This window comes from Xiphophorus couchianus, chromosome 3 (assembly GCF_001444195.1).
Source record: "Xiphophorus couchianus chromosome 3, X_couchianus-1.0, whole genome shotgun sequence".
In the NCBI taxonomy this organism is placed as follows: Eukaryota; Metazoa; Chordata; class Actinopteri; order Cyprinodontiformes; family Poeciliidae; genus Xiphophorus; species Xiphophorus couchianus.
Window position 1 is genome coordinate 8,440,811 of NC_040230.1, and position 19,978 is coordinate 8,460,788.

General features: G+C 35.0%; 1 protein-coding gene across 1 annotated transcript in view; it reads left to right on the forward strand.

The window, feature by feature from the left end:
- Positions 1-19,978, forward strand: part of grik3 (glutamate ionotropic receptor kainate type subunit 3) — a 126,383-nt gene that overhangs the window by 64,192 nt on the left and 42,213 nt on the right. Inside the window, exons 2-7 of the mRNA XM_028013253.1 lie at positions 5,354-5,527; positions 6,793-7,050; positions 7,165-7,346; positions 10,637-10,690; positions 15,077-15,247; positions 16,815-16,958. Of these exons, the coding sequence (XP_027869054.1) occupies positions 5,354-5,527; positions 6,793-7,050; positions 7,165-7,346; positions 10,637-10,690; positions 15,077-15,247; positions 16,815-16,958 (983 nt within the window). The remainder of the gene's footprint in view (positions 1-5,353; positions 5,528-6,792; positions 7,051-7,164; positions 7,347-10,636; positions 10,691-15,076; positions 15,248-16,814; positions 16,959-19,978) is intronic.

Below are 19,978 nucleotides of genomic sequence, written 5' to 3' on the forward strand. Positions count from 1 at the left end.
AGTTTTGGAAGGGACTTCTACTTATAAATTCAAATTACAGTAGATCAGCATAATTTATTAACAAATGTATACAATGCAATGACTATACTTGGTACTTTATGTCAATAGGCAGAAGGTCATCTAAAAAACACCACCCATAGGCGGCAGGTCTGTGTCTAGTGTATTTTTGGTTAGCGTGTTTTTTCTTCATTGATAGAAAGTCAGCTTATAAAACTGGTAAGCCGTATTAATAAAATAATAGTGAAACAATACATTAAATAACCACTAAACAATGTATTCATAAAATATATTTAAAAAATTAAATAAAACATACATCCAACCCTAATAAACCTTTTAAAATTGTATTTAAATATACATTGCCATTTATATTATTTTTGTCTGATACTATTATACAATAAGCAAATAATCAAAGCACAATAGTCTAAAAGCACAATAAGAAACTTAATCATGGCTAACCGTTTTGTACCATATCAGCCTGCAGGAGATGATTGAGGGATGAAGAGACCATGTCGCTGACATGTGGTTCTTTAGGTTCTGACGGGTCTGCGTCTGTGTTCCTCTCTGATCCATTCTGTCTGGTGTCACACTTAAGTGCCCTATATTCATCCTCACTGACATTGTTCAGCCTGGGATTTGCCTCTTCCCTCTCACGTCTGTATCTTTAAGAGTTCTTGCTTCTAAGGACATGGTGAAGTATCGGATCGAGGACATTTTAAAAAAACGTGGGTTGATAGCAGCTCACCGGCAACCACAACAGTGTCGGTCCGCAGTGTTCTGGGGGTCCTTTAGCTCCCACCATGACAATTTAGCTGACCTTAGTATTTTCCGTGTTTTATTTTTGTCATTATTGTTACACTTAGTGTTGATATGTTTGTGATAGACATGTTTTCTATCGGCCATTTATAGAATTACTGAACAAATCACATCCCGTATTGAATCGATACGGAACGCGGGCATTTAACAGCCAAATATGGGACATTCCGTATTTTACGGGAGGGGTGGCCACCCTATGCTTAGCGCTCTTGAGACGGTGGTCAGCAGCAGTCAGTAGAAGACAAGAACAACTGGGGCAGTTACTATGCTAAGAACAATTATAAAATCAGGTTTTCAAAAAAAATAAAATAAATAAAAAAATAGAGATGAGAGAGAAAAAGGTAAGAGTGTCAAAGAAAACCCAGGTTTTCTCTGAGAGGTGTCTAAACTGTGTGAGATTATCAACCATTTAGCATAGTTAGCTTAGCTACAGACTATTGTTTGCCTCCATTTAGTGAACGAAGGAAAAAAATTACGAATATATTCATATATTTAACTTGTACCTGTACCTTTTACCACACTTAACAACAGATGAGTCAGTCAGCAGCAGTTCTATCCCACGTCCCTTCTAACCTGTCTTCTCCTAAGTGAAATTAAAGCTGCAGTATGTAAGTTTTATAAAAAAAAAAAAAAATTTACATATTTGATAAAACTCATAATGTTGTGAAAGTATGGCATGAGAGATAGTCTGTGTTTCATCTGCCTTCTCCCAGTGCTATCTAGAAACAACCAATGAGAAGCAGGAGGCAGGTTTTAGCGCTGTCAATCACAATCTTGTGGCTGCTCATCCTCACTCCCCTCCGCTCTGTGCTATGCTGTAGCTAGTGCAGCCTGTTGTGAATACTCAGTCTAGTTGGCATAGATACCAATGATGGCAGATAAATGATTTTCCTGTAACAATAAGTTGTTTATCCACCATTAGCACATTTAGCAGTGAGTGAATGAAGTTGACTGACAGCACTAAGACCCTCCTCTTGGTTCTGATTGGTTGTTTTTAGTCGGAACAGTGCATTACTTTAGCCAGTTATAGTAGTTCAGGGAGGAGGTGGAGGAGATTGATTGTTCTCACAAGTTATCTGTCTCATAAACTGTCACGACATGGTGACAATTTTAACAAATACGGAGAAAACATATTTTTTATTAAAGTTATATACTGCTGCTTGAATAAAATGCAACAATATAGCATTTTTGAGAAGTCTGAATTGCTTCATGTATATTTTGCACATTGCCTATGTTGCTCGTGGGGACAGTTTTAGATTATTTCAGTAATCTAAAACTAATAGAAAAAATTTAAGCAACCTACTTGCATACTGTATGCAGACTGTTGCATGTAAAATTCATGAGCAGTAAATATTGTGCTAGTATTGAACCAAGGCAGTTGCAAGCCTTTAAAATTGTGCTGCTTTTTATGGGTCAAATAGACTCAAGAAATTGTAACAGTAGCTGCATGGGGTGGCCCAATCTAATTTTTTGTCACGGGGCCCAAGATTCCTGGCGGCGCCCCTGTGTATTATTCACTTATCTTGTGTTATGTTATACATAAACTGTGTGTACTTCCTTGAATACATCTCTCATACGGATGCAAATCTGGAAATGCTCTCAGATTTTCCAGTATTATTTATCACCACAACTAATTATATTTTTATTAGCGTAGAATTTTAGAAAACCTCATAACCAATTTATGCTACTCTGTCTTCCCTTGTTCTCTTTCACTAAGCTCACCATGCTGCACCACTTTGTTTGAACACCTTAGCAGGCATACGAAACACTGGTTGCAAAATAGTATTTGTTGTAGCCTCCATTAATTTTTCAGTGCTTCAAAGAAGTAAAGGTGATGCTGAAGATTTTTAGTTGGTTGCTGTCTGAAACTTCACCATAGATCTCAAAATATATTTTAAACATATTCTCCTTCATCAGTATGTATGGTGATGCAGTTTCAGACTCCCACAGTAGAAAAGAAATGTTTCAAAAATCATATTGCACAGCAATGTAAAAATGGTAAAATAAATTAAAGGAGCAGAATGTTAGGACAAAGCTTTAACAGCACCAACTTCAAGTCCGATCCGAACTTCAAATCAAGATCACTTGACGCAGCCGCCTTAAGTTATCCTAGGATGTTTCTAGTTTTAGTCTGTTACCTTTAGATAAAGAAAATAAGTTTAAATTTTATTTTATGCTAGAATTTAATAAATTACTTTTTTTTACAAACTCTTATTAGAGCTCCGTTTATAGATTATTGTGATAATCAAAATATTCAAAACTTCAATAAAAAATTATACAATTATACAAAATGTAGTTACACTCTAATAGATGCCACTTCTGTGTCGAAATTTTTATAACTTAAAAATAACTTAAAAATAACTTATCTTAAGGATTTCTCCCTATCATGTATGATATGGTTTCAATTATCTGTTACTTGATATTTGTTGATCATTAGCCACTTCCTTTTTTAATCTAATTGAAGCTTTTTCCATTTTCAAAGCTGGATTTTTTAATTATTTGGTGGTGTCCATAGATTACCACCAGCAACTTCAATTGAACCTTTTAAATCAGTTATTATTTTATAAAATTTGAATTCTCACAGAGATGATATTCTTAATAGTTAAAGAAATACGGGAACCGAAACTATAACTTCACTTTAGTTATACATATTTTTAAGCATTGAAATGTGGAAAGGTTTTGAAAGGTTGTGTCTGTGACTCAAATGATGAATAAAAGTAAACCTGATGACAGACATTCAGTCGCTGATAAAAGTGGAAATTGTCTTTCTTAACTTTGTTGACAGAAGAGGAGCAGAGACATTTTGGTTTCTGACAGAGGGGGATAATTTGATGAGAGTGGAGGTTGAGGAACGAATCTCTCTTCGTAAACTGATGTTTCTGCAAACATCTTTTAAGAAGCTGTCTGAGCTGTCTTCTTAGGCTGTTGCCAAGCCACAGGGAGACTTTGTTGTCTTCCATTCGACAGAAGATGCTACATTCATAGTCTTGCCAATTAGCCATGAGTTGTGCTTCTTCACATATTTTAGTTTTAAACATCAGGCATCATGTTTGAATGTGTTGAATGTTTTTAGCTGTTTTCGCAGCAGTAGCAGTCTGGATGGTTACTTTGTGAATGAGTAAGAAATGTGCACCAGGTTAAAAAAAAAAATTCTGCAAACTCCACACATCCTGGTTTCAAATTGTTTAAATGTATACCTGAAGATCGGTGCTACAAAGCAGTTTATGCAAAAACCAACCACCACTGAGACAGATTTTTCCCCATGCAGTTTCTGATGAACACAAAGAACACCTCACAAGAAGAGTAAACTAAGACCACAACATGTACACATTCTTCTTTCCCCTTGTATATATGTGTATGAGATATAAAACAGGGAAAAAGAGCAATGTGTACATGTTCTTCACGTTCTTGCAGTTGTAAAGTATATAAATATACTGTCAGCACTTGAAGACTGAAGTCAAATTCACATTTTGGGGCCACGGTCTTCGAACTGCAAATGTAGGCTAATATTAACCTTTTAGATTGACCCTGATCACTACTGAAAATTTGTGAACTAAAAACTGATTCTGTGCCAGGGAAACAGTTCAAATGAAGTCTGCTATTTTTGAGAAAAGGGTGGTCAAATGTCCAACTAAAATTCTGTCTGAACCTAGTTGATGGAGACAAAACATGCATGGTTTCTGTACAGCTTGCCAACCAACATGCATTTAAAAATCACTGAAGTGCATTTTATTATCAGTCTATCTATAAAAATCCTAAAATGATGGTATCTATTTCTAGCTGTCTTTGAGTGAGAAGTGGGCAGGCTGCCAGTGCATTGGGTAGCAAGACTGTTTTATTTAATATGTTTTAATGTTTTTATAGGTCCTTATTTTATGGATTAACTTGAGGAAACTTGAGAAATGCTTGAAATATTAAAATAAAACAGGTTTTTCTCTCTCTCGCTACACTGTAGGGTGTAGAACTGAACTGATGGTCTAACACTCACTACTATCTGAAGCAACACTTTACTTTGATGTTGATATAGACATGTTTTGTAAGTTTTGAGCTGTAGTCTATGCCTTCTTAAAAGGAAAAAAAAAAGGCTTTTCTTTGAATTTTATGTAAAAGAACAGTGCTGAAGTCCAGTTATTTGCTCTACCAATGTGGCATTCAGGTGAAATGAAAGGATATCCTAATGGAGAGACAAGAGCTTAAGATATTTTGCTGGTTTGATGGAGTGGACATACAAGCACAAACACACACACCTACATACACGCTCCTTAAATCCATTACGACCTCAGACTTCAAAGCTCATATTGGGTTTTTTTTTAGTATTCCCTGAAAATGGAGAGGGTTCCTGAATGTTTGCAGAGTAAATTCAATACCTCATGTAATGTGCACTGCTGCCTTTACTGCTATTCCTACGTGCAAATGTCTCTCAATATTTTCCTGTCTGTGACCATCCAAAACTATGCCTGTATATCTTTTTTTCGCCTCTCTTTATGTTTGAGAGCTGATCTCATGACCGCCTTGTGTGCTTTTGTCTTCTGTTTTTCAGGTGGGATTTTCGAACAAACAGACGGACCTGTTTCACTTGTTAGTGCAGAAGAACTTGCCTTTAAATTTGCTGTGAATAATATAAACAGAAACAGGACTTTGTTGCCAAACACAACACTAACATACGACATACAGAGGATTAATATCTACGACAGCTTTGAGGCATCAAGGAAAGGTAAGTGATGTTATTTATTGAAGTATTTGTTAATGACAGTCATTGCATTAACAAGCATTCAACTGCAAAATCCAAGAAATAAATTTGGGAGCATTACCTTATTTAAACAAGAAAACTTTCTCTTTATAATGCAATGTAAAACTTGTAAAAAAAAAAAAAATCTAGTTTTAATGAGATTTAAAAAACTCATTATACCAAAATGTATCTCTCAATGAAACCAAAATATATTATTTTTTAAGTAGGAAAGGTCATAACAGTAAATAGCAAAACCTCTTGGGATTTTTAGATGTAGTCTTAAAGAAAGGGTGAGAGGAAAAAGAGTTATGGTGATTCCCTCTATGCCTTTTTTGCAAGTCGCAAGTAGTCAGAAGAGTGTAATCTTATATCTTGTTAAAATAAGAGACTTTGTTGTTAAAATAATTTATAAAACTCCTCTAGTTTCTACAGGAAACTTTCTTGTGAAAATGAGAATTGAATCTTGTTATGACAAGACACTTTATAGTTAAAACGAGAAAAAAATGACTTTAAAGAACTCATCTCGTTATAACGACAATGTATTCTTCTTTAATTAGAAAATTAACTGTTTTAATAAGAATAAGGACATAATGCACCTGAATTTATTTACCAGATCTGGCATCGAGTCGCTTCCCGTAAATCTTAATAAATAAGAATATCATTGAAATGTTGTTGATGTTGTGTACAGTATGCCTTTTAAGCTTGGCTGGAAACTGTGTAATACATGTTTGCATGTATTACCTCTTCCCCCCCAACAAAAGTACTTTAGTAAAGAGGAGTTTGGACCATTGAGTAACAGTCTAGACCTTCCTCTCATCGTCCCAACTAACTTTCATCTGATGTCTCTTGTTCAGGACTGACTTAAGACAAGCAATGTGACAGTTAACAATGACCCATTTTGACTGACCATCATAACTTAGAGTGTAAATGGCTGTTTTCTGAACAACAATTGTTACCTTAATTTTGACTGCTTTGTTATGTCGTCATTTGTAAGTCATTTTTGATCAAAGCCCCTGACAAATGCATTAGCATCAACATGAACAACTGTTAAGTCAGTGGTTGTGTTTGTCTGGAAGTTTTTATTTCAACTCTAGTATAGAGGAACAATATCAGAGCCCCCTATGTGCACAGTTTTTCTGAAATAAGTAACTAACATTTGCATTTAAAATCTTGTATTAGGGTTTTCTTGTTCTAGGTGCTGCACAGCAAGCGTACCCATTATCAAGCTCTCATCTCTTTCCTTCCATTAGCTTGTGACCAGCTGTCGTTAGGAGTGGTTGCAATATTTGGACCTTCACATAGCTCATCTTCAAATGCTGTGCAGTCCATCTGCAATGCACTGGAAGTGCCACACATCCAGGTGCGGTGGAAACATCACCCAATGGACAACAGGGACACTTTTTATGCCAATTTATACCCAGATTATTCATCATTAAGTTATGCCATTCTGGACCTCGTGCAGTATCTTAAATGGAAAACAGCCACTGTTGTATATGACGACAGCACAGGTGAGGAGACTACAAATAACTCCATATTTTTAAACAGAAATCTACGTGTGTATAAAACTGCTATGCTCTAGTAACAGAAAAAGCTGTGCCTTTATTTGTGCTGTTTTCTGCAAGGTCTAATAAGGTTACAGGAGCTGATAATGGCCCCATCAAGGTATAACATTCGATTAAAGATCCGCCAGCTTCCTCTAGATACAGAGGATACAAGGCCTCTTCTTAAGGAAATGAAGAGAAGTCGGGAGTTCCGCATCATCTTTGATTGCAGTCACCACATGGCTGCACAAATTCTCAAACAGGTGAGTTCTAAACTCTTATAGACAACCTTATCAAACCGGAAGACTAGACAACATCTGTAAAACATCAGCTGCACATTTTGAGATACACTGAAGAAGAGACTGTTCTCCTGTTCTCCAATGGAAAAACGGAATGCAGGCGTTCCATTGCTTGTTATAGGGATTAAAGCAATATTTGATGCACTCATGCATTACCTTGCTGAAAGCATTAATGTCTCTTAGACGTTTTCATATTTTGTCAAAAACTTCAATGTACTCCATGTGATGCACCAACATAAAGTAGTGCAATAATGTAGTGTTGAGTGAAAGCAGTGGATACATGTTTTTTGGGGGGTTTTTTTACAATTAGAGCTTGGATGGTAACATTTATATATGTATTCAGCCAAAATGAAGTGTAATACCATTGATTAAAATCTAGAGTCACAAATTGCCTTTAGAAATCACTTAATCATAAGCGGAGTCAAGCTGTGTGTAAATTATTGTCAGCATCAAGACATCTGTTCTGTGAAGGTCTCTATTTTTTGTATAGAATATTAATTAATTTTCTTATTTATACAGAAACATCCAAGACACATTAAAATTATATACATGCAGCACTGCACCATTATATTTGCCTCCTTTATATCTTAAGGTTCTCATTAGTCACAACCTGTTTGACTGTAGATTATATTTCCATTTTGTGAATTTCATTGTTTTGATGCATTCTTTCACACAGTTTATGAATGCAAAGCTGCATAGTGAAAGTGGATCAATCCAAAAGCATATTTGCATATTCCAAACCTAACACCATGTTATGCTTGCTTATTGAAACACAACATAAATATGATTTGATATGAATGTCAGTCAACAGGGAGCTGTCAGCATTTTGCACTAAGTGATGAATGTGTAGGTGGTCTGATGTTTTATAGATGTCAAGAATAGGCTGTTGAATCCCCCTCATTTCTATATATTTCTGTCAACTCATATTAACATGCTTACCAAAGGCATCATTGCCAAAAAAGTTGTTTAAATAGCTCAGTCCTCTATTGTTGCTGTGATAGAAGATGACATGATCGCTCCTAGCCAGAGCGCACATCTAATGCAAAGAAGTCAGTGTCTTGTGGAGTCGTGAGATAAAACTTTGAGGCAAAAAAGTTGCACCATCAAGTTTCAGTTTCAATATGACACATTTTAATCAGTTCTTTATCCAGAGGTTGTTCGTGTGCCTTGGAACAATAAAAAATAATGACTTATTACAGCAATTGAATAGATGTTCAATAAAAAAGATTACTGGAGTGACAATTAAATGCTCTAACTGTGATGATAATAGCATCAAGCAACAGATATGTTTTTCCAATATTGTTATTTTATGGGTTAAACTAGGAAAACCTTTCCTCTGCCATAACACTTTGTGTAATTTTTCTCAATACGATGAAGCAACAGCAGCAATTAGAACAATCTTTTAGACAGGAACAACCCTTTGTTTGTCCCTCAGCCTTGAAATTAATATTGCTACAGTAAGTAGCTCTAAAAGACATTGCTGTCTGACAAAACTTTCAGTTCTTTTTCTAACTTCGCTCGATGTTTCACTATGGGAATCGCCTCAGCGTGACCCAACTACTGAGGCGATTCCCATAGTGAAACACCTCACTCTTTTATGAAAGAATCAGGGATTACATTAAGTAACCCAACGTTTCTATTTTTAGAATTTTTTGTACATAGGTCAGGGGTGTACAAAGTCAGTCCAGTTATTCAGTTTTGGGCAACCTCTATAAATTGTAGTCTCAGTTTCTTGTCCTTTGCTAACAGGAGTAACACTCATTCTGGTCATCTGCCGCCATTTGCTTCTAGATTTGACATGTTGGACTTCCAGAGATGGTTTTCTATGTCCCTTGGTTGGAAGAAGTTGTTAGTTAAGCCAGTAATTAATGTACTTTAATTTGTACATTACCTTGTATAAAATTGTTTGCCCATTCCCTTCTAACTCCTAACATGATAAAACAAATTGTCATTTCACATATGCTGGTCACTAGAAAGTTTTTAAATTATAGACCATTCTCCATAAAGCCAAGAGATGTTTGTGCCTGAAAATCCCAGTAATTCCAACCAGCCTGTCTGCCACCAGCAACTGTGCCATATTCAAAATCTCTAAAATCCAATTTCCTCTGAATTCTATTGCTGTGTTTGAACTTCATGTACGCCACGTCTAGATGCCTATACGCACTGAATTGCTTTACAACCAGATTCCAAGGCAAAAGAATAATAATTGTACTTGACTTCTAGTCTATGTATCATTCATGCATGACAATATGAATCCTAAAATAATTTGTTTTGCAGCACTACAGAGCTAAATTATGTTAAAATACAGATCACCTCTCTGTCATGCCTTTGGATTTTCTTCTTGACATTCGATGATGCTTAACAAAATGACAGGCTATTTTTTTCTTAAAAATCTCATTGTGACTCAACATGCATCTATCAAATTATATTCTATTTCTGATTAAGAAAATGAAAATGATAGGGAGGCCTGTTTCTTCTTTACAAAATAACTGCCTTTGTCCCATGTTTTAACCATATTATTGATGAGAATATTTGAAAAATAATCAAATAAGTAGATGGTACGTTGTTTGAGTCTGAATGGAGATATTGAATAGTAATAATAACCTCTGAATGGATTAAATATATAAAACAAAGTTTCAATGTCAGGTATTTGGCCTGATGTCTTTAGCTGCAGAGGTGAATTTTCTCCACAGAGGCTTAACATCTCTTTTGCATAACCTTGAGTTTTGAATGTTTTTTTTTTTTTTTTTCATAACACATGGTACAGTAGAATGGAAAGCGCATACACCATGGTTGATGCAGTGTTTTGAATGTAGATGGAGCGGAACAAGTCAGAGTGATGGAGTGTTTGGATATAATGCAAAGACTAGTAAGCCCTTGATTGGAGACTCTTTTCTCTGTTGCGGTGGCATCAAATGCCCCAAACCATCTGCAAACAGTTTAAATACAAAGAAAAACATTAAAGACATGCTAGTATATGGTAAATCAACAGTCTGCTTATGCTTAAGAAACATTAGCCAGTGGTAGCAGAATCTTGCTTGGAAAACTATCATGATAAGAGTCAATAATCTCATTAAAACAAATGTTTTCTCCATCACTGATGGCTCTTTTATTGAATCTTTGTGGGACTGCTTGTTGTAAAGACGCTGTTTGGGATAATGAACACTTGCAAATGACAAAATAATAATTTTCCCTACCCCAGCTCATTTCATTCACACCTTTAATTCTATGTTTTTGTCTCTGTATACTTCCAGGCCCAGACCATGGGGATGATGACAGAGTATTACCACTATATCTTCACCACTCTGGTAATGTACCATGCTTGTTAATGCAAATAGTCTCGTTTGTTCTGATCTTTTCTCCGCTAGAATTTTTCATGAATAGTGGCTAATTGCCAATGGAGTTTGGATCCACTCCATAACATCAATTTAGTTTGACAAGTTGGAGGCACAATGGAGTCCCAGGTTTGCAGTGGTAAACACTGCTTCATAGGACTGTCAACAGCAGTCTTTGAAATACCACAAAACACCAGATTAAGATTAAAAATGTAAGGTTTCATCATCGTAAACTGATGAAGATTAGACCGATTGCTTTGGGAATTAAAATAAACAGTTAAAAATAATGGGAAGTTTGGTAAAATGTGAAGTGAATGATTACAACCTAAATATATAAAACAAAGTTTCAATGTCAGGTATTTGGCTTGATGTCTTTAGCTGCAGAGGTGAATTTTCTCCACAGAGGCTTAACATCTCTTCTGCATAACCTTGCATAGGTAACTTACCTATCATACTTACCTATGCAGTATGATAGGTAACATCATACTGCAAAAATTACAGGTCAGAGTACAAACATGTACAGTGCCTTTAAAAAGTACTCACCCTTTGAATGTTTTATATTTTTGTTTCTTTTACAAACCAAAAATAATGATAAACAAAACGTGTTTTTCATGACAAAAATTCAAAGACATTATAGTTCAAGTGGAAGCTTATTTCCATGAAATAATGAAAATGAAATAAAAATATCAAACATAAAACAGGTTATTGCATAAATATTCACCCTCTTTAAAGTGACTGACCAAATTCAACAGAGGACCAGCCAATTGTTGATGGTACTCTAACAACGAATGGAATTGAAATCACCTGAGTGCATTTCAATAGACTGTAGTATAAATACACCTGTGTTTGAAACATCCATTTATCTGTTTAATAATGGCTACCATTACCATGTTGAAGAAAACTCATATTAACAATGTTCTTTGGTCTGACAAGACCAAAGTTAAGCTTTATGTCAACCAGACAAGATGTAAACAATAAACGCTGAACATCACTATAAGCACACTATCCCTAATGCGAAGTATACTGCCTTCGCCATATGAAATGCAACTAGACAATACACATTCAAAAATATTTAACATCCACCTCAACAACCAGACATGATGTAAGAAATAGTGATGTATAATATATATTAAACATAACCTACCCACAATGCTTTGTCCGGGCAAAGATGGATACAGATTGAACTGGATTTACTAAACACATGGGTGACATGAAATCTAACTTAGCTTGGCTTCCTGGCCAAAGTCACATGACATGCAGCTGGGCTGCGCTTCTTATAGGGAAAGCCCCTACACATACACACCCACATAAATCCCCAACAACACACGAAGCATTGTGGTGGCAGCATCATGCTGTGGGGAGGTTTTTCTGTTGCAGGTCCTGGAAGCTCTTGTAAAGGTGGAAGATAAAATAAATGCAACAAAATATAGAAAAATTGTTTTCTTGTTTCAACTGTAAGAGAACATTTAACTTTCAGCAAAGACAAGGACTTGACGCATTGGACTTGGGTTGTCCACGCAATTTGACAAAAGTTTAACACTTTTGGAAAAATTGAGTAAAATTGCAATGTCAGATGTTTAAGTCTGATTGAAACCTGACTGTACAGACTCTGTTCAGTCACTACTGACTTGGAGGGGGTGAATATTTATGCAATCACTTATTTTAGGTTAAATATTTTTATTTAATTTTGTTGATAATGATGACTTATAGAGCAATGAAGATGTAAAGCATCCACATGGATGAGGACACTTGTCGTATGATGAACTTCAGAAAATCCTGCGCGGTACAAAGTCTAAAAATAGAAATGTCTACACAAACAAAAATTCCAGCCAGTTCTTTTTTTATTTACTATTTTATTGCTAATAATGTAAACTACTTAAAATAACTGGCTTTATAGAAATGACCTTCTCACCTTGTATGATAGAATTAAAAAAACTCAACACAAGTGTCCGTAGGGTATTGCTTTTCTCCGTTACCCTGCCTAAATGGGAACCAGCAGATTGAACTGGAATACAAAGCAGCATGCTCTGTGCTGTTCCCTTCACCCTCTGTTACTGTCTTTGTCTCCTGACTCTCTTGCGCGCTCACACTCACTGTCTCTGCAGGCATGGCCAGTCTGTTGTGATAATATGTTATGACACAGGGGTCCAGATATGATGTGTGTCATTTCTCACAGTTGACAGCGTAGCAATGACATTGTTATGTGGTGTGTCATGTTCATGTAGCATCTGGTTTGCTTTAATATGGATATCTGAAAATTATTTTTTATTCTTGTATTGTCTTTTTGTGTATTCAACAGCATTTTTATGTATTTGTTTTATTGCATTTTCCCAACTATCTTTTTTGTACATAAGACATGGGTATCTTGATAGGATCAGTGTTATACCTATCTAAAACTGCAATATGGTGTCTTACTGATAGATATCCCATTAAGAAGATTATACCTGGCAACTTTATTTGATCCAAAGTAATGAATTCTTGCACGGTGTACATGGCAATACAATTTCCTCTCGATGGAGTTCACTGATGTCTATGTTTTATCTTCAGAGGTGAGGGAAGTGCCGACTTATTAGAGCGTGAAAAGGCAAAAGCACAGAGCTATGGGGGTAATAACTTCCTTGTCCTTTGAAATGAAACTGTCATAGCTCTTGTCTTGCCACAGCGATCTTAGAGAGCTTTAGGCTAAGAACTTAGTTATGTTTTCCCCTACTGTAACACTTTTGGATTCTCTCAACGCATCTTAAACTGGAGAAAACAATTCTGTATAAGGCAAATGTAGGATCATTTTACGTTTGTGTTTTGTTTTGCATGTGTGCGTGTGTGTGTCAAACTTAGTTCTGGTAAAAGTAAACTAGAACTTTTCATAAGTTTTTTATTTGTCTGACTTTCTGTAATATGAAAAACAGGTACAGAACAAATCACCATTTGCTCTATAAATACAATTCTACTTGTATAATTCATGTGGAATTCACAAAAGATGTTGGTTTCGTAAAAGAGGATTGAACATGCTTTGCTTTAATACTTTGTAGCAAAGTTAAGATGCCTCCTGTATTGAGAAACGGTTCACATCCTTTGTTCAAGTGTGATTTTGATTCTTTCTTACGTGCAAAATGCCTTCAAATCTGGGAGGTTCTGGCGTTCTCTTGTACACACACTGATCTTCAGGTCTTTGTATCAAGTACATCAGTACCATATCCTGAAAAACAGTCCCACACAATGAGTATGAACTTTTTGAGGTAGTGTACAGTGCCAATTTCACTTTTAACATTATATTTTCAATGGTATTTAAGGAGTTTAAAGTCACATCTAATATCTTGGCATTAAAAACATTGTAATACATTCAATTACAGCTAGCCAGTTGATAGTAGAAATACGCTCTTAACCCTGACAGATTTCAGATATTTTGTTTAGTATTTTTTGCACTCTCTTTTCTTAATTTGTTAATAGGTTTTCCTGTCAGTGTACTTTATTACTCATCATTTATTTGTCTTGCTTAGATTTTTTTTAAATACAGAACAAAATCACGAGTATGTTCAGTGCTGTATCTCAACATCTTAGTTTCAACATTGTATTGAAAAAATAAAATAGAATTCTTATAGTCAAAAGATACTGTTTCCGTTAGTTTACTTTCCTAACTTCAAATCTATACCTCAGACATTTTCAGCTGTGGTAATTTGGGTTACTCTTTACTTCACTTAGAAAGGAGAAATTATTCTGCACGCTAAAATAAGGAAAAGGACAGCTTTATCAGAGGGTAACAATGACCATTCTTTAGCTCTCCGTCCCCCGGCTCTTACTCCACAGGGTGCTAATGAAATATCTATGTTCATCCAAATGTCTTTTCCAAGCCCCGCGGCCCAATTTCACATGACGTGTGTCAACATGTGACTTCACACATCAGATACAACCGCTGCCCCAGAAATAACAAAGGCTCCGACTGAATATTAATACAATACAAAACAAATGATTTGTTTTGGTGTTTTCTTTAATTTTCCAAGCTACAAGCAAATAATTAATAATCTCCCAGCCTGAAAAAATGCCTATTTTAAATCCAATTTAAAAAGAAAAAAGTGGATGGGATGTTTGTTGCTTGGGCTGTTTAGCCATTTTTCATATAAATGTGACAATGTTAGGGAAAAAAATTAAAACTCTAGTGCTCTGTCTGATTTGATTTATAATGCAAAGTTTAAATTATTATTTGTTCTGTCTTAAATAGATATTTCTCTGTTTTTATTTGATGCTGTCCAAATCTATCTCTTTATGAGGACAATGATACAGAGTATGTACTTCAAACACAAAATGTTCAGTACTGCCTGACTGCATAACAACCTTTCATTTCTTTCTTTTGTCTTTCAAAAGGACTTGATGGCTATTGATCTTGAGCCATATCGCTTTTGTGGTGTCAACATGACTGGCTTTCGCATCCTCAATGTGGAAAATCCCCAGGTTGCATCTATTGTGGAGAAATGGTCAATGGAAAGGCAAATTCCACATAAGCCAGATTCAGGCCTGCTGGAAGGCATCATGACGGTATAAATATAGAATTTTTAATTTCTTTTTAAAACTACAAAATCAGAAACATATTCAGTTTGTTTTTCATATCTAATGATAATTTTTATTACATGAATACAGTATTTCGAAAAGTAATCCAGTGCACCGTATGGATACTATTTTTCATGAACTATTTTGTAATATTTTTCAAATTCCACACTTGAAATGCAGAATGGGCAAGTGTGATATTTTGATTTGTTTTAAAAGTAGTGCAGTCAGTATTGCACAACCATTGAAAATGAATTTTGTTTTATTTTATTTTGGCTTAGAGATCATCTATGCCATGAGAATTATCTGCACATCTATAGACTGAAGTAGAAATCATTATGAAAAATCACTTCAAATTGAAAATTGATTTAGTATTGAATTGTGACCCAAAATTTTAATCAAATCATGAGACACTAAAATATTCCCACCTGTAAAATAATAGGTACCTTCTGTCCCAGTATGTTTTATCAAAAATTATAGTAACTTTTGCCCATTCAGATTTGACAGCAGACAATGTTAAGAACATAAAATGTATTTACAAAAAACAAGACACTTTCTATTTCATGTGTTTCTTGTCATCTCTTCGATGACTTAAAGAAGACGAAATACGAGATACTTACCAGCTGGGATAAACACAAAACAACTCAAGATTTTAACCTTTTACTGAATGTGTGGGTTAGTTAAAAATACTAATTCTTAATGTGTGATCTATTCTGAGAGTCTGAAGTAGAATTTGGCATGAAATCTTATTAAAGTCCAGTATGTACCACTGACTGCTGTCACTTAAAACAAATTCAGACACGGCATTCCAGGGAAAACAGTCACAATCATACTTTCTAAAAGAATAACTAACAATGCCATTTTGTTGTCTTTTTCATGAAAGTTATTTGTCTTGTATTAGCAGATACCATGAAATGTGTTTATTCTTAGAATATGAAGTGTATCCAAAAGGTATTCACAATACTTCACTTTTTCCGCATTTTGTTATGTTACTGCTTGATTTTCAAATATAAATTTAATTTTGTTGTACATTATTTTCTTAAGATTTATAGGGATTGTTTTTGTGGCTCGTAAGCCTGATTTACATTTGTGAAATCTGTATTCCATCAGTCTGGACAGATCGTGACTTCTGATCAAATCAAAGGAACTATGTGTGACCTCCTGCTGATAGATATATTATTTTGTTGTTTGTTTTTTTCCTGACAGGCTGACATTATTCACAAATTTTCATTGGTTGCCAATCACCTCTTGACACAAATGTCACACAAAATTGCCATTCACTTCTTCTTATAAAAAGAGTTGCATTAACAGCAATCTAATAGCAGCTCTCATTCATTCCTACACCCAACAGTAGAAGCAATTAAATGCCACTCTCCTGTTTAAATTGTAACCTAGCCAAATTTACCAGACAGATAAATGTCCCTGCATTTGGCTTGTGGTGTGCGTTAATTTCTACCCCTAATAGTGTCTGTGTTGAAATGGATTTTCAGTGTTATGTCAGTGTAAAAAAATATTTTCTATAGCCACCAGCTGAAATAATGTTCACCCCTTATTCCAGACAGATGCAGCTCTGACCTATGATGCTGTCCACATTGTGTCCGTCTCATATCAGCACGCTCCACAGATGACTGTGAACTCACTGCAGTGCCACCGACATAAACCCTGGAGATTCGGAGGCCGCTTCATGAGTTTCATCAAAGAGGTGATGGGTCACCTTTGGCCTGCTGCTGTTTTACTCTCGGTTATTTATGTTGAAACACACTGAGTGGTTAACCAGAGAACAGAAGTGGAAGCCTAGTAACTGTGTCTTATTTAGATCTTTAGCTAAATATGTCAAACCTGCTACCAAGAGAAACTAAGCTTGACTCACACATCAAAACAGTTTTTTGTCAGCTTCATCATTTCTTTGTACTCATAACCTATTTTTCAGGATGAAAGATGCCATAACCTTTTGGAGGCACATGTTGTATAATTGCCTTTTATCACATTCAACATAAGCATCTGACAGTGCCTCAGACAAAATGACAAATTACAGATGTGCAGAGTTGTTTCAGTTTGTATCTGGAAGTTTAAATAAGAAAATCATTTGTCTTTTTTTTTTCTTTTGTATATTCAGAGATTTTACAAATAGTAGGAATTTTGTTTATTTATTGATTAAACTTTAGCTTTAATAACATAAAGCCACATAATTTTTAAAGTTTAATCAGTAATACTTTTTCATGATTTCTTGGTTATTGTCACGTTATCATAAGGAAGATATTTTGAATAATGTCAACTTTGTATTAAAAGTGTCATGATTTACCAAATGACACTTTATGACAAAAGTCATAAATATTCATGAAGACTTACTCATGTTTATGACGGTGTCATTACAGTCTTATTCACAACCCGTCAAATAAAGTGTTACTGAAAATTCTTGTAATTTTCCACAACAATTCTTCATTTTGTCAGAGAAAATTACTGACAACCTTTCCCATCCAATGTTGACAGAAAGATGTCTGTGCTGCACGTGCTATCAGAATTTGCAGCCAGCATTGCATGTGCTATTTCTTGTAGGGTTCCCCCTGAACCTTTATTGTGATGTGATTCAGTCATATTATCTCTCTAGATATCTTGATCTCTGCGTTTTTCTTTAAAATCTGTAACAGTATTCAAAATATTTTGTTAAATCCCTACTGCTATGCATGGTCATAAATTTGTGATATTTTGACCATGCATAGTCTCATGCATAGTCAAAATATGCATGGAGTTTTCTGAATGTACTCCATTCAGAGTACAGCTACTCTGAATGGAGTAGCTGTACTAAATTCAGACTTTTTGTTAACTGGTAAATGTCTTACTCTCTTATAGACTGAATGAAGCGCAAATATATCTCAACAGATTGTAGAAAATACAATTTCTTTTCAACCAGCTTCTTACAATTACTCCATGTATAGTATCTTACCGGAAATACATTACTAATACCAAAAGTAGCAAATGGCATTTACTCAGTAACAGCATCTACACTGATAAGTATCCTTGTTCATTGTTACTCAGATTCGTACTAACCTTGATTGGGGAAAAATGAACCGTTTGAATTTTTGTTGCGTCTCTTGTGCAGATAAGTGTTTGTGTAGTTCATCTTTTGACTTGTGTAAAAGTACTACTGCATGAATCCAAACTTAGTTACTGCATTGCTTTTACCTAAATAATAGAATGAAGAATAAAAAGTACAAATATGATGTTTAGAAGATTGGTAAACAGAAGGAGAATCAATGCTAAAACATTTGTATCTTTTCCTTGCTCTAATGTGAAGCTTTGATAGAAAGCGTAGGTGAGGTGTATATTTTGAACAGACACAGCTTGTGGGTTTTTTAAGAATTTCCTTTTACCAGCTGATATCTTTGACAGAGATAAGCCGGATAGTTCTGTATGGTATCCCTGGCTCAATAACTTCACATACGTTCAAGCAATACATTGCTTGAAATTGGTGTAGCCGAAATCCTCTGCTCACTCCAGTGAATATGAAGCAAAGTATCATTTGTGTCTGACCTGCAAAGATACCTAAGGTGGGATGATTCAAGTCATTTCTGCTTTTCATCCAGCCTCTGTTCTCAAGATAACAGCTCCTTTGCACACATGTTCAAGATTTTCCTGAGGTATATGAATTACATAAAAAGAAACCCGTTAGGATTTTAGAAGGTATTTGTGATTTTGGTACACTTCACTACAGCCTTTGAAGTATTTGCAACCGTGCACGCTGATATTTTATATTTGTGTGCTAAAGCAGCCTACCTTTGTCAGTTCACAGAGACACTAATTTTACTTTCGGTGATATGAAATATTATGTTCAGACTTGCAGTAATGAGGGTTTTTTCTTTGCTTAAACAACATCTAAGGACTTAGAATGTGTATATAGCACAAGAGATTACAAGGATTTTGATTTAATTAAATAACCTTGTATTTTACATACAGTTGATTCACAAAGCCTTTGCAAAATAATGTGTGCTTCCAAGTGCAAAGTCAAGCAAATAGCTACACAAATTTGTATATATTTTTGCTTGTTATTTCCAGGGTAATAAAACATCAGATTCCTAAAGATCAGTCTCAATAGCAATAAACAGTAACTACAAATTATTGAGAGTATTGTTAAAGATAGAGTCCACATTTTACTTCAAAAAAGAAAAGGCAAGAAAGTGACAGGGTAGATATAGATATTGGATGGATGGAGCAAAACCATCCACTTATAAAACACTGTCTGGGTGAAATGACCACAGTCTGCGTTGGTTGGCACAAAATGGCAATATGTAATTTGTAAAAGAGTTCCAATGGAATAAAGTTAATCAGATTGAGTAGATAATTGTAGCAAATGAAGTAGGAATAGCACAATATGTGAATCAGTACTATAAGTCTTTTATATATTAACCTCCACATAGTAATCAGTCTTTACATACTTAATAAAAGATTACTTTAAAGAACTGTTAGAGCTGTAGAGGCAATCCTTTCAGCCAAAAGATAAGCCAGAAATGTATTATTTGCATAACATTTACATGCTTGTACAACAATGTCTGGTGTTTATTTGCTCCAATTAGACTAAGTAAACATCAAAGTATTGTTGGCCAATTTTTCTTTCGGAATTATGTTGGAAAAGAGTAGCAAATCCTGATAAAGGTTAAACAAATGCTAAACATCTACTGTTTGGTAATAAAACATTAACTCACCGCTGATTTACACTTGCTTCAA